General features: G+C 40.1%; 1 protein-coding gene and 1 long non-coding RNA gene across 4 annotated transcripts in view; one reads left to right on the top strand and one right to left on the bottom strand.

Annotated features, from left to right (window-relative positions):
• Positions 1-3,750: 3,750 nt before the first annotated feature.
• dock11 (dedicator of cytokinesis 11) overlaps positions 3,751-16,073 on the bottom strand; it is an 82,202-nt gene continuing 69,879 nt past the window's right edge. For 2 of the 3 annotated variants that reach the window (XM_014991564.2, XM_014991566.2), the window contains 7 exons: positions 15,862-15,975; positions 14,241-14,387; positions 13,630-13,840; positions 12,565-12,755; positions 12,342-12,442; positions 12,111-12,249; positions 3,751-5,785 (listed from right to left, as the gene is read on the bottom strand). In XM_014991564.2, the coding sequence (XP_014847050.2) occupies positions 5,696-5,785; positions 12,111-12,249; positions 12,342-12,442; positions 12,565-12,755; positions 13,630-13,840; positions 14,241-14,387; positions 15,862-15,975 (993 nt within the window). In that variant the 3' untranslated portion in view covers positions 3,751-5,695. Of the gene's footprint in view, positions 5,786-12,110; positions 12,250-12,341; positions 12,443-12,564; positions 12,756-13,629; positions 13,841-14,171; positions 14,388-15,861; positions 15,976-16,073 lie in introns of those variants that run through there. The other variant, XM_014991568.2, reaches the window with a different exon arrangement.
• On the top strand, positions 9,944-13,193 carry LOC148153872 (uncharacterized). Its single transcript, XR_015766088.1, has 3 exons — positions 9,944-10,443; positions 12,505-12,784; positions 12,865-13,193. It is a non-coding gene; the product is annotated as an uncharacterized LOC148153872 (long non-coding RNA).

Below are 16,073 nucleotides of genomic sequence, written 5' to 3'. Positions count from 1 at the left end.
TTCGAAACAAAACAGAAAGCCATGGTGGAGAGTTTAATAGGTTGATGTGTTCACGCTGTCTTTTCCCAGTTAGCAGGTTCTTCCTACTGTAAAAGGAGATGCTGGAGTCTAGGCTAGTGGCAATGAAAGCATGGATGACACGTTCTAGGACAGTTTGAGAAAGATATGGATTCATTTTGTTGATCTACCTCAAATGATAAAAGCTAGGCTGGATTACTGCACTGACCCGCTTGGCAAATTTGAGGTCAGTGTCAAAGATAACTCGAACATTTGTGACAGAATCGCAACCCAGAGTCAAGAAGACCAACGGTCTGTAGAATCGGCTCACAGAAAACAGCACATCTGTCTAACAAGACAAGATAACTAAACCATTCCTCGCCACATTCCTTCATCAGATTGTAGCATTTTAAACTACAATTATTTTTGTTCTGTTTGAACACTTTGTAAATCACAGTTAAATGTCCCCATGCATACGCACCGTATTGTGTCTGCATGGGAACAAACAAGAAAGTTCCTCAGACAGGTTTAGAAATCAACAATGTAGACGACAACAGAACCAGAAAAGCAGGGGATTTTAGAATAAACAGGTATTTGTCTATGCTTCGCACAATAATCTGCCTGAAAGCAGAAGTGCAATGGCTTCAGTTTTTTGGTGGCGTATTGTGCAGCAATACGTTTGGTTTGGTTTGGCAATTATGTAGCTACTAATAACTGTGAAGGCAGTTATTAACAACTTGAGTAATTTTGATCACATCTACCAAGTCAGGGCAACACCGGATCATCAGGAATTAATAGCCGAATCACTGTTATGTCTCTGTCAGTTATTGTGTAATGAGTACCTGTGTGGTGAGGTGTGGTTTTATAGAACAAGTGAAGGAGTGTATTTATGGACTTTTGAACCACTGTCAGAAATTAAATCACATGAAACTTGGTTTTGTTCCATACGAATTATCAGGATTATTTCTATTAACTAAATACCACAATAATGAGAAAGAGAATATATCAGATATTTACGGGTTAATGTCTTTAAAATCAGAAGTTTACATACAAAATGATGACCACCTTTTTAAACAATGAGGGGAAAGCCAAGATGTTGATGTTGGAAACCTTTGATAGGTTAAGCGACGCTGTATTTGATTTAATTGGCTGGTCTAAAGACACCAGCTGTTAGCTCGGGTGCAAATGGGTCTATCAAACTGGACAATGACCGTAGGCATACAGCCAAACTGCATTGTTAAAAGACAATCGTACAATTCAAATGCGATCGCGGTGCAAACAGAACAGAACTAAACACAACAGGACTAATGTTGGCTACCCTATTAGCATTATCAAAACTTTAGCGTCAGCAGCTGGGATAACAGAGACAATTTGATATGCTTATTAGGGTCAGAACTTTATGCAGATTTGTGAGAGGAAAGGAAGAAGAAAAAGACAAAATGGAGCAAACTCATATAACAGGACTGAAGTGACTTTTTTCCTGTCATCAACTTTCCAAAACAAATGTGCTGCTTCAGGCCCAGTATCCTGTTAGCACTCCAGCAGTTAAGTTTGAACAGAACATTGGTTCCTATGCCTTCTTCTCACAGGACAGTGGAGGGGAAACTGACGCCATCCCTTCTTAGGGAACGTATAATTCATTCTGCAGGAGCTCAGACAAGCAGAGTTCAGTCACCGGATACACAAACATCCATCCATCCATCCATTTTCCTTCACCCTTGTCCCTCAGTGGGGTCGGGAGGGGTGCTGGTGCCTATCTCCAGCTCACGTTCCGGGCGAGAGGCGGGGTACACCCTGGACAGGTCGCCAGTCTGGATACACAAACAGCAGCACTTTAATTTGGAGGTTTCTTCAAATATGCAGTCTTTTACTGGCCAGTGAGATCAAGATGTTCCCGTGGAAGGAAGATGCCGCTGGGCAGAGTTTTGTAGCTCTGTAATGTCAAGGGGATTCCAGCTGGGATTCCTTCTTCTTGTAAGATCTTATGGCAGGTGACATCTAGATGCATTATTGCCATCTACTGTGTTGGAGTGTGGGCCAGAGTATTTTACCTAATTAAACCCTGATTAAACTATATCATTGTATATAATCCTGTTTCCTTTGCAAATTTTAAAAATGTCTAATTTATCTTGTCATGTTTAACCAATACCTTTATGTCTCTGGGACTACTCCTTCCTGGGACTTGTTTTGTAAAGAGGTAATACTGTGCATTCTGGGATTCAGAGTTTTTACCAGTCTTTAGTTTTGTGCGGGTAGTTCAGTCCTTGTCCACCGACATGGCTGGGTTCAGCAATGAGCGACATCTGCAGATAAAGATCTAGGTCATGCCACAAAACCCAGTGTTAAGTTCACAACAAGATGACATAAGGTGATATTTTGGGGCAAAACTTTACATTTCCCTATTTATAAGAATTTTACAAATCACAAACAGGGCCTTAAAGAAAAGTCTTTTAATATGTAAGTATTCAGTCCAGGTTTAATCAAAGTATTTTAGATTTGGCCCTTCAGCCAGAAACATATTTAGCCGTTAGCCATTTGTGGTGTTCTGACAGTGCTTGCAAATCATGTAGATCATTTTGTCATGGTTTCTCTTTTTCTTCTGGGAATCTAAAGTTCAGCCACAAACATTATTTTAAAATGGTAGAGGCCTCCTTAATGCTTTTGCAATCAAATGTTGTCAGAAGGTTTGTGATTAAGAACTGGTGATGAAACGGCCCCTATTTCACGTTCTGCCCTGTTGATCTGAGAGGGGTTTGTTTGATTGATGAAAAGGTCCGCCATATTGTCCTGTTCGCAACAAATGGGTGGCGGAGTGCACGAAGCAGATGTCTGGCACATGTGTTTCTGTGTGTGACAAATGTGCCAAAGATCTCATCGCTCACTTGGACACAAAAGCTATAAAAAGGCTGTGCAAAGTGAGAGTTCATCTGTCAAACCGACCAAGAGATTAAAGTGTCTTTATGAGACCGCTACTTTCTATTTTTATTATTTCATTGAGTACAATTTCAGATTGTTGTGTTATTTTTGTTCAGGTCGAGAAAAATATATATGTTTCGCTAGATTTTTGACACCATGTCAAAGCAACAACACGGCCTACACTGACTCTGTGCTTCAGTTAAATACCAAATAATCCTGTGCTGCATCATCACCATTACTATCACATGACTGAACAGACATGGCCAAGCCCCTCCTGTGATACATAAATGGCAACAAGATGGAAATAAGTATCAGTCGCTAATATCGGACCAGTTTATCGGACTGACACAAATATGTTAAAAAATGATCATAGCGGCCAATACTGATGTTGATTGTTTCAGGACTGGGCCAAGTTTTTGGAAGTCAAAATATGGTCACCTAGTGCTTACCGACTCCATCAAAACGAACATTAGAAAGGATGGATGGATGGAAACAAAATATGGACAATGAAATGGAAAATAAATTATGAAACTACAAATATTTTGTTAATCATGAAACAAACTATACCTGGACATATGGTGAGGTGTGCATCACCATATCATATATGTTCATTACATCATTTGGATTTTTATTATCATCAAAATTACGCCAAATAAAGTCTTTAAATTTCTATACAATAATCAACTTTTTAAAATAAGTGACAAAAAATGTAACTCTTTCACGATATATAATTTTTTTCCTGTTCCTGTAATTCTTCCACTTATCTTCGTGTAGGTACTATTGAAATAAAAAGCTGCTATTGCCACAAAAATTGTACATAAACATAAATCTGCATAATTGATATTTTCAGGTTTTATTGGGAAAAAAAAAGCTTTACAAAGTAAATTTGACAAGCAGCTGCACCTTTTGTAGATAATGCAATAAAACTAAAAAGATAAGAACAAAACAAAAGTCTCTGCTAAGACAGCTACAAAATATCATACATACATACAAACATACATGGATACAGAATTGAATTTACATCATGTCAACAGTTTATGTACACATCATCTTAAATATTAATCATCTATTTGCTCGTTTCAGTGTAGCACTTGTGAAATACTTGGAATAACCGACCTGCAATGGTGAGTATTAGTCGAGTTAGAGGAGGTTTTTTTTTTTTTCTTCCAGAAGGCAGAGTGTGAAGGCACCAGATCTAAACGTAATGAGAGGAGCTCTTTAACGAGTAAATATTATCACACAGCTTTTATTTCTGAACCCAGTCCTGATTTGAAAGGGAGATAATGTTTAAAGAATTAAAGCTCTTCTATCTTTTATTAGTCACTACTTATTGCCTTGCTTTAAAAAAATCCTTACAGCATAGTTTTATATAAAAAAATAAAAATAAAAAAAAATGTTTTCATCAGCATTGCTACACAGCTAATATCCACTGGCAAGAAGCTGAAGTTTTTCCTTTTCCTATGATTTCTATACAGCAGGGTGGACAGATAAATTGGCCCCATTTCTTTAATTTCGGTAATCTGTGATTGGTCGATACTTACAGCCCACCATGTCGGCTAACAACAGCCGCTCCATTGTCGCTGGCTTAGCTTTCTCGCTACATTTAGCAACTTTTAAGACCCAAAAAAAAAAAAAAAAAAAATCAGTTTGAGCTAAAAATGTAATTGGCAGGTCAGACTTTTAAAGATCGGCGATCGGCCAGGAAACTGCAATCGGTGCGCGCCTGCTATACTATAAACACCTCTTTAACTTTCACACATTGTGTCATGTATTTCATCAGCATTCACAAAGTAGAACATATTTGTTAGGTGGAAGATAAATTATTCTCATCAGCCTGATACTAAGTAAAACCCAGTGCAATCGACTGGACTCAGTCTGGGGGCACAGCAGACATGTGGAGGAAGGTACCATGGCCACACGGCAGAATAGATTAGATCTAAATGTATTTGTGTGTTGGAATGACCCAGTCAAAGTCCAGACCCAAGAATTCAGTATCTTGGCATTCAAACTGGAAGAAGTCTTGGACCTGTGAGCATTTATCAGGAGTCAAACGCATCCTGTTATTGACAGAGTAGAAACACAAGGCACCTTTCTGACCCGCAGTGTGACTTATCGCGTCTTTTTTTTTTTTTTCAACCTGGCTGGAACGCGCTGTTGCATTTGAAAAAAATAAATGAATAAAAACAACTTTGCTTCACAACCTGATGCTTTCGCTTTTACAGGCTATCACAACAGAGCTGCTTGTGTTTTTTCAACTTGGCGTGAAACAAATAAAAGAGGGTGAAAACAGGAAACGGTGAAGTGCGGCTAAATTAAAAGCGGCTTTAAAAGAAGAAGCGCTCTCCTGTAGGAAACGGTGACGGCGGGGCGGAGAGCGGCGTTCTGCATAGATCCTCGGGGCCACGCCCCCTTCCATGAGGTGGGAGAAGAGCATCACAGTCTGGAATTCATCAGCTTTATGTGACATGCACACATTGAAGCTCAGCTTTTTTTTTTTAATACATTCTGAGAAATACTGCTCATTGTGATGTGAATATCCAACCCCTGCACCATGCTGGATTTTATTTTCGATTTTTTTTGCCTCATAGATTCCTTTGCACGTCAGGCAGAGACACCAGGGGTGGGGGCAGCTCCTTGGCAAGCGCAGGCAGGCGGCTGCTCCCGTTATCGCCCAGTTTACATCCTTAAGGGAAATGTGGAAAGGTAAACATTATGTTTGGAGGGGCGGGGCAGGCTGTGAGAACACAGAGGGGGGCTGGAGGAGGGGGCCGAGTGTTTGAGGTCAGCTCATGTCTGTGGACGTCCCGCTGATGGCACGGAAAACATGGAGGGAATTCTGCAGCAGCGACCGCATCATGTCCTCCTGGTAGATCTGATGGGTGAAGAGGAAACACACAATTAAAAAGAAGCTCTTTCTCTTTCTCACACACACACACACACATACACACACGCAAAGAGCTGCATGGGCGGATTAGATGGGATGCACTACGGTGGGACTTGGGTCAGCACGGGCCAGGATGAAAGGAGAAGCGGGATCGTAGATGTTTGATTCTGATCCACTGATTGGCTTCGCTGTCGGAGCGTTTGGGGTCTTTAACGATGCATTTGTGGAATCCCTCTATGCATTAAAAACAAAACCGGATCTGGATCTGCACGTTTTCCTTTGACGCACACATAGGGAAAAATCAGACACACACACACACGCACGCACGCACACACACACACACACACACGATGTCTCCTAGCAAGTTGAAGGAAAACGGCTTTTTCTAGCCATCAACAAACTACTGGCAGAATCCTGGTAGGATAACAGAATAATCGGATCAAAATTGTTTGAGGTCATTTAAATTGGTTGGTTTTCTGGACTTTGAAGCAGAGTTGATAGATTTCTATCAGCTTTAACGTTACCCTGATGAATCTGTTCCAGAATCAACCTTGGTGAGTTGGAGAATGACCGTTTTTCCTCACTTTCTTCTCCTACTATTCTCCAGTTGGTATTTGCTGCTATTTCAACTGTTAACTTCATGTTTTTTCTCTTTTTTCCCCTTCATAGAAGCTACATCTGGCCTGCCACTACATTCCTTCCTGGCTGACAAAATGCTGCTGTCGACTAATCATCCTTCCTATCCTGCTATTAACTTTTTACTTTCATGAACATCAAAAATAATCCTACATCTTTTCGTCTTGTGCATTCTGCTCTGTTTTCTCAAACCTCCAGTTGGTTGTTGCAGATGGCTGATTATACTGAGCCAGGTTCTGGTTCTGCTGGAGGTTTCTTCCTGTTAGAGGGGAGTTTTTTCTCTCCACTGTCATTCCATGCATGCTCGGCTAATGACACCATGCAGGCGGTTGTCTCCTGTCTCTACTTCTCCTCCAGGAAGAGTCAGTGACTATATGCAATCTGCTGGGTTTCCTTAGATGAAAAATGTTTTCACTAATAATAAACTCTGAATAATAAACTCAGCTTAATGTGAAAGTACTAGTGAAAGTACTAAAAGTACTAGTTCCAATTTTTCACTTATAACTTGGAAATAAAAATGTCTTTCTATAAGTGAAATAATCTGCTAGTAGAACTAGTACTTTTTTATAAAAATTAAAATTTTAGTGATGTAAAAGCATCTCCTTTATGAACAGTTACGTTTAAAGCTAGTTTTGTCTTTTTCCAAGTGTGCTTAGATACTTGCACTAGAAACTAGACCAAAAGACACTGCATAAGATTTGATGTTTTTGCAGTGTAAACGTATTAGAAAGATGAAAAGAAATTTACAAAATGTATTTACATCAAGGTGTGAGATGGTAGAAAAGCAGAATGGAGTGCCAAATCTGGATGTTTGCTGTAGATCAACAGTTTAGCTTGTCACGTGAGCAGTGAGCAGCAACCCGAGGAGACAGGTTGTGCTGGTATGGTTGCGTGACAAGAGGCACAGGGAAGCCATTGATGGCAGCCGTCCAGGTGTCGTGTTTACAGTCAGCCTGCTTTGCTTCAGAATCTAAAGCTAAAGTCAGGCTTTAAAAAAAAAAAAAAACACAGCATTGCTATGGGTATTTGTGAGCATGGAAATATTCAAACCCAAAACCCGGAGAGCAAATGTGATGGTGATTTGATTAAAGGCGTCTCATTTGCATCTCTTTTCTTGTTTGTTTTTGTTTTTTGTCACTCTAAGCAGCACCGTTGTCAGACCGCGATCCGCTCCTTTCGTTTATCGGAGCGAGCAATCTGATTGGCTGGTTGCAGAAGGAAGCCAAGTGGAATCTAAGTATGTTAAAACAACTTTCCATCTATCTGTGCCAGGTGAAGATCTTTCCACAAGGATGAGCTGAGCTCTACCACTCTCTGCTCAAGGGCTGTCATTTAAAGGGGCAGTACGATGTGTTTTCCAGGCATATGGTGCCATTTTAGAGCACAGTCGAGTAACTATGTTACATATATTAAAATGATACATATATCAAATATGACTAAAAAGAAATCTGACTTTGTATTCTGATGCCTGGAGATTGTGTCTCAGCTGTTTGCTAATTGCTGCTGGCTAGTAAGAAGGAGTCACAGCTGCATCACAGCTGAATGGTTGCCATGGGAGACAGAAGGATTTCTCAAACATGCATGAAAGAAGGTTTGTTTATGTTTATGTTGGGGAAGTAACATAATATGATGTGAAGCTCAAAAAAGTCAATTTTACATGATACTGCCCCTTTAAGGTGACGTGCCTGCCTTGCAAACGATTACGCATCTTTATTTCAACTAAATGAATGGGAATAAAAGGGTGTGCAAAATTATAGTTGGTGTCTGAATGAAAGGATGAAACTGTCAAAACAGCCATTACCTGCTTTTCCTTAAAGCTAAAGGCCAGCACGGTGGAGAGAAGAAAGAAAACTAGTTAGTAGGAAGTAAATCACACACACTGGACCCAACCAAAAACGTACACAAACTCACAATCTCAGCTTTAATCTCATTACATCCTCGCTTGTCATTAGTGGAATCCGACTTGCAGGGATTTTAAGCACAAAAGAAGACATTGTGCGAGCCATCTGATATGATGAAGCGCATCATTTGTTTCCAGGAAGCAGTCAAGAGGAAATTCAGTTTTCAATAATTCCTGGATGCCGAGTGAACCACAGATTCCCGTTGTGGGTCATTATGAGTCAGCTGGATTCCGATTATGAGCAGCCGGAGCGAACGCCCCTACGAGCCGACTGGATGTTTTATCAGCTTAACACCAAAACGGTCAGTTTGCTTCATGTCAGTTCTAGCTGATAGTAAAAGTGATCCATGAAAAATAATACATGCATTTCAACTTTTCTTTTGTCTTGTTTTTTTTTTTTTTACAGATAAAAATTTTAAAACTGAGGCACACTTCCTCCCTGACTGAATATATACTGTTGAGGGTTAGTCTATAAACCAATAATCTGACACATGGGAGGAGCTGCAGACATCCACAGCTCAGGTGGAGAATCTGATCAATGCTACTGTTAGCTTAGCATTCAAAAAAGTCAGAGCTTTATGGAAGAGTGGCAGGAAGAAAACCAATATTTATTAGAACTATAACTTCTGCTTGCAGCTTACCACAAGCTGACACAGCAAACATGCGGAAGTTGCTCTAGTAAAATTGCTGTATTTATCACAAAGAAAATGAAATGTCATAATAATTCATATCATTTAAGTATGTTCAAAGAATGACATGTCCTGGACGACATCGTCACTGCTAATCCACCTCATTTGTTGTACGCGTAGAAAGTCAGGAAGAGAGACGTTGACGTAGGGGATAAGATCAGTGGGGTTATGATGGATAAAAAAAATTGTTTGAACTTCCTCCTTCTCTCTCTGCTCTGTTTCCCTTTATGAAAGGGGAGTTTTTTCTCTCCATTGTCGCCACATGCATGCTGAGTATGAGGGATCACTTTAAATTCAACACAAGTAACTGTCTACAGTCGCGACACGCTCGTCCAGAGAACTTAGATGAGTTTCCTTTGATGGGTTTGAACATTTTTTTCCTAGGCTGAATTTTTTTCTCCAATACAAGAATCTCCCAAAAGTAGAATATTTAAACACTAAAAGCAGACGCATCAGCAGTACAAACCCAGACGGGTTAGCTTGTGTTTGTGAGTGGGACGATGCAAAGATGTGTTTGGAATTGGCTTTTTCTAAGTGAGTCTAAGTGGAAACGTCTCTCAGTTTACACATTATTATCTGATTCCATCTCAGCGTGTAATTAGGCGTTTGCTTGTCAAACGCCTCATCTGGCAATCGGAGGTGTCTCTTTGCATGTCTGTTTGCAGCGTGGCTCCGTCCACAGAGATGAGATTTTTTTTTCCAGATATCTCTTCTTCCAGTTCCAGAACATTTGTTTGGCGCGTTAGCAGCAGGTGTGGATTGTGTTTCCAGAGGATCTGGTGAGAACCGTCTGGAGTTGCATCAGCTTTTCTTCAGAAAAGATCCGAGTGGACCGGTTGTGACTAGTGCTACCATCACCGCTTTCTTTCCTAATCAACCAAATGTTTTCAGATGGCATCAATCCTGCACTGTTCTTTTGCAACTCTGGTTAGGGCCAGGGGTCCAAATGTCTGAAAATTCAATTCACTTTCCTGCGCCATGGCGACCTTGCCCTAAATCGGGTTAGAGGTCGTCTCGGGGTCAAAGATGATCAAGGGGAAAATAACTAAAAATCTGACCCCGATAAATGAGGAAACTGAAGAATGTGGATTAAAAATCTTGTGTTGTCTCGAGCTTAAAAAACATCTGCTGAGGTTCAAAGTGTGGAATCTGATCATGTCTCAGTTTCTCCGCTGAATCACATTACAAATTGGCTTTACAATAATCTAAATTGTTTATATTCGTTCTCATAATTCAACCTTACAGTTTCTTCTCAAAATATCTGACTAGTGGCCTGTGGGACGTCAGAGATGATGAAACCAGCAGGATGATTCGCGCAAACATGACTGCTGTTTTGCAACGCCTTGCCTAATCCAACTTTTGAAAAACTGATATCAGTAGGAACCGTCTGTCAGTTGCCTGAAGGGAAGAAAAAAGCATTTGTAAGTATTTTGAAAAAAACTGCCTTTAAATGACAAAAGTTGATTTATTAATTCCGTGAACATCTTTATATTTACAACTCCAAACTTCTGGTTTGAGTTTGTTAATTTTTCCCCCCGTTTATTTTATTACTGTTTTATGTTTTTATGATGTAAAGCATTTTGAAGTGCCTGAAATGTGATATATACAAATTTGATCAATATGAAAATTTGGGCCAGTATTAATATTAGCATTGTTGTTATGGCCGATAACCGATATTATACATATTTCTCTTCCCTTTCGACAAGGTGAGAAAATGACCCCACAATCCTTTGCTGCATTGCTAGCACTGTCACATGACCAAACACATACCACATGTATAAACAGCAACAAGGCGAAAATATAATTGTTTATCAATATCGACCCAGTTTTATTTGTCGTATCAAAACCAATATGCAGATGTATTGTAAATTGCTAATTCATACCGTTTGAATTTCAAAGTATTTTCAAAATCTATATGAAGTGTTCATAAGATATGTCAGAAAAACATACATCATTTGGAATTTGTGTGTGGAATCTTTTCCTAATTTTTTTTACAACTGTAAAGAAAAACAAAATGTGCTGTGGGTTCTTTGAGAGAGGAAGTAATCTTTTTCACGTTGAGGGGAAATAATCCGATTCTGATCTTTGATCAATTGTTTGCTGCGTCTCTATTTGAAAAACAACTTTTTTGTTTTTTCTGCTAATGCACCAGCTAATGTTTACATGTTTATTTGTGTCTTAATTCTTTTTGTTTGCTTCAGCTCCACCTGCTTCTGCCCAAAACTGCATAACTTTTAGCTACGTAGCTTCAACACTTTGAACACTTAGCTAAAAAAGGCTCTTTCCACCTCTTTTTATAAGAAGCTTGTATAAAATTTCAAAAGTTAAAAAGGTTTCTAATAAGTTCAAATTCCCAACTTCAACTAATTCTCAGCTTCTGCAAGATATCACTTCATTACTTGGGTTCTTTAAAATTAACAAAGTACTTCTCTTCTTCTAGCTCCTTTTTACTTGCTAGCTAGCTAGCTTTTTCTACACAGCTTGCTAGCTAGCTTGCTAGCAGGGGCATGTTAGCTACTCACTACCCATAGCATCTGCACGTGACTCAAGCCTTTGCTTGACAGAAAAGTCTCACAAAAAAACGACAAAAAAAAACAAGTTATGTATGAGAATAATATGAAATTAATTAGTCCTGTTAGCAAAACATAAGATTTGTGATTAACGTATTTAAGGCCAGCTTACATTTAGATATGAGTCTATATTTTTTAAGGATGCGCGGACACCCTGAATACAGACATCTTTATATTATTGGTTCATTCCACCATTTTTTTTATTTATTTTTTGGTCACTTGCATAAAATTTAAATGCTAAATAAGTACAAATTCTCATTTTCACCAACTAAGTCTCTTCTTCTACAATCCATCTCTTCATTACTTGTATTCTTCATTGTTGCCCTGACTCAGGCCGTGCCTGGATTTTACAAACTTATCAAGACTCAAAGATTCCAGATAGGGTAGAAATAATAAAGAATGCCTCTGTTCCTCTGACGTAAACTGTGTGACTAACAGCTTCTACAAACAAGAGCTTCATACTTTCAGATATGACTAAAGGAGGTGGGGCCCCATTTCTCAGCTAGCTTCCAGGTTACCTGTTCATGGATGATGTCAGACAGCTCCTTCACCATGTCCTTGAAGTTGGACTTCAGGCCCTCGTGATACTCGAACTGGTCCTCCTTGATGATTCGCTCGTTAATGTCTAGCGCCATGCTGCACGCCTCCACAAAACGCCTGCAGACAAAGAAATGAGTAAAATGTAAACTTTAACAAAATAATGATAAATCTGAAGCCTATTTGATTAATCTCTTTCGGCCGATGTTTACCTGAAAACCTCTTTGAGCTCTTTGACTTTCTTACTGCCGGATGAGTTGGACTTGCTGTCGTCCAGGAAGGCCCGGGCGTACGCCATGGGGCCTGCGTTCACCTGCACCAGCACACAACTCATCTCTGTCACTGATCTCTGAAGAGCCTCTTTATGTGCACAAGTTGAACACAGGACAAGGGACGGTGAGGGCCCGTGGGCCGGGGCCTGTGAGGCGGCAGTACCTGAACCGAGACGCAGCCCTGCAGCTTGAGCTGTAGCTGGATCATGTCCACTTCCTGGCTGGAGCAGAGCTTGGTCAGCTCGGCCGTGCGCGCCCTCATCTCGTCGATGGCCACGTCCACGGGCTTCAGCTCCACCTGCTTCTCCCCCTTCACCTCGATGCGCTTTTTCACGTACGGGAAGGTGTTGGTGGCTGGGGACGAGAGCGCACGCAAAGCCTGGGTGAGTCATGCATGCAAATGTGGCAAAACAAGCAAAAAATTTAAAACAAGCAAACAAACAAAAGCGTCATTTTCCCCCAGCTGGTATCGGAGGCTGCAGGGAGTAAACAGAAGGACTGTCAGTGTTAGGAGACGGAGACAATGCAGAGGCCTGCAGGGTGTTGGTGCTGGTACCAGAGAACCTGGCTGGCCTGATGAGGCGCCGATGGACGGGTCCGCTCTGTCAGCTACCAGCCGCTCACGCTAATGTTCCACATCACACACACCACACACACATAAATTATTATGAACCTGACGGCTCGTCCAACTTTCGCTGTTGTTTTTTTTCTTTGTCATCCCAATAACAATTAAACAAATGCATAATTAATGTCGATCTGATGGTGACCATATAGGACTGAAAGAAAAACAAACAGCAGCACTTCTCCAAACTGCAGCCTGTCAAAGTGTTAATACTTCTGCACCATTCTCACCTTTTGTTTCAGTAACAAACTCTGATGTATTTTAGTTTATGTGACACATCAACATAATGACGAAGAGGAAGGAAGACGATACCGAGTTATCTGCTGGAAAACTTGCTGAGCTTTTTAACAATTTTAACGAATACATTTTTCACAAAAATGATATGAAAGAACGTGATTTTAATATACATAAAATCTAGCTTTTGCTCTTTCTATCTCATACTTTTCAGATTTGTACCTCCAAAAACTGAATATCATTTATCTTCTTTTTAGTTGCAGCTTGACAAAATGTGTAAAAGTTCACACTTTCATGTCATGTAGGCGTGTGTGTGTGTGTGTGTGTGTGTGTGTGTGTGTATGCGTGTGCATGTGTGTGTTCCTTATGTACTTGTTAGGACGGTCCTCCTCTTGCACTGCTCCTCCACGCCGCCGTGTTTCTTCCCCGACAGCGTGTACGGCGTCTCGAACACAAAGTTTCTGATGTTGTGGCACTTCTCAAAGTCCGTCTTCTTCTCTGGGGCCTCCTTCTCGTCGAAGTAGGGCTTGACGAATGTCACCTGGACGTAGGCGAACCTGGAGTCCAGCTCCTTGGGGTTCACCTGAAACATCAGCCAGAAGGTTTAAGAAAAGAATAGATGTGGAAAGAATCAAAGAGCCACTGAGGGAAGGAGACGACGGCATCCAAAAGCAACTTTCCAACCGCAATACATAAAGGAATTTGTGTAAAAAGTTGAATCATTTGGCTTAAACATCACATGTAATCCTGACTGGTACCTCTGAAAGCACTCAGATATCAGATCAATCTATCAGCTGAGACTCTATAATAACTCATCATGCTGGAGAAAGAACATTTCCCAGCATTATCTTGGACTAATGATATTTTCTGAGTCAACACAGCAGTGAGGCTGCAAAGCCAAACACATTATTTACATTCCAGACTGTGTTTCAGCTCCAACTGCAGCTCTCCAATTAAAGTGACCGTCGGTCTGCTGCCGGCACCTTGTTGGAGTCTTGAATGATCTTGACGTTTTCTGGACCAAACTTGTCGCCGTAGAGGGTGAGCAGGCGCTGCGAGATCTCGGACAGGCCGGTGAGTTTGGGCTCTTTGTAGATGTACTCCTTTCCATCCTCTTCCTCGAAGAAACCCTGCCGACGAGAACAGAAGCTCGCTGAGGATCAGCTCTGCTTTACAACATGGAACATGCTCCATAAGATAAACATCTGTCTGTTTATTGAACTCGCTGCAGCGAGTCGGTGAACACGACCTCGGCTTTAAGTGCTTCCAGTTAGATGAGCTATTTCTGCCAAGATTTCAACTTCTACTTTTTGATTTCTCATGTTGCTTTGTGAAGTGCATTAGTCTCTGTAATACTGCAACCAGCCCAACACCACACTCCACAGCCAGGATTGTGTTCTCAAGCTTCTCATTTTGCCTCTAACTATAACAAAAGTAATCATGGCCAAAAGACATATTTTAGCTCCAAAAACTAAAGTCTTCGTCCCTGTAAGCATTTACAAACTGTAATCTGTATTTTTGGCTTCCTCCTTGCTGAGTGGCGTTTCAGTCCGTTTCAGTTCCATCTTGTTTTCCTCAGGTAAAGATTAATCTACTGATTCAAGTACTTAGATTATTAAAATACCTTGAGGCAGATAATTTGCCTTGAATCTTCATTATTGGTGTTTTACGGTTTAACGCGCCATGTTCCAGACGGATGATTATTTGTGTTGCGCAACGCTCTCACTTCTGCCTATAAGTTGTTGACGAATGCTAAGTGTTAGCATAACAAACGTCCTCTTTTCCTCAGAAATGTCCACTTTTCATGTTCTGTCTTCTGACTGAAGACGAATATGTAAACTACAAGCTGGACTATCGACATTTTAATACATCTTTCTAAGCCTTCTGCTTTATTATCTTTATTAAATTGAATACAATTTCAATTTTTAAAATTTTTTCCCAGGTTGACTTAAAAAGTCTGATCCATTTTATAAGCTTCTAAGCCTATCACAGTATTTGCCAATGTTTTACTTTATCAAATTTTTTTATTCGATTACTCGATTAATCGTCAGTTGATAGATACAACTGTTGATTGATAGATTACTCAACTACTAAAATAATGGTTTACCACAGCCTATTTCACTGTGACAATGACATTCACTAGTAATGGTGGGTGATAGTCACTTATTTTATCATGATAGTTTGTGGTACTATTGTGATAAATGTAAAAATGATGTTAAACTATTTATATGTAATTTTTTAGGTATCTGTAAGGCAGAGACAACCCCACAAACACAAAAACTGCTCTTGACAAACATTCCATTTGAATAGGCTTCTTCAGAACGCCACTTACTTAAATTAGTGAATGGTGCGGATTAACAACATTTAATCATATTTTTCAATTTACCGATATTTATGAAAAATTCTTAAAAGACACAGTATTATAATATTAGTGCATGTAAACTTCTAGGTAATGTAAATTTTCCTGCAAAAATTCTCAGTAATAATTTGTCATTCCAACAAAAAAAAAAGAGGAAAAATTTACGTATGATTTGTGAGAGAGCAGTGACATTTATCCTGAAGGTGAAGCCTCTCTCCTGGATGAATAAACCCTGCAGAACGTACCTGCCCATAAAAAGCCACTCTGAAATACGTCCCCAGCAGCCTGCGGCCTGACTGGATCACCTCCATGATTTTGTTGTAGGCTCTGTGCAGAGTGTCATACAGGCGGCTCAGTTTCTGAAACACAACCAGTCAGAAGAAACAAGTCATTTATAGGATCTGTTTCATGTCCACGGAGTAAACAGAGGATTTCACACAGCATAAGGAATTAATAC

This window comes from Poecilia mexicana, unplaced genomic scaffold (genome assembly GCF_051168715.1).
Source record: "Poecilia mexicana isolate PSO_F unplaced genomic scaffold, ASM5116871v1 scaffold_18, whole genome shotgun sequence".
In the NCBI taxonomy this organism is placed as follows: domain Eukaryota; kingdom Metazoa; phylum Chordata; class Actinopteri; order Cyprinodontiformes; family Poeciliidae; genus Poecilia; species Poecilia mexicana.
Note: the sequence above shows the minus strand (reverse complement) of the source record. Positions and strands in the feature narration are given on the sequence as shown.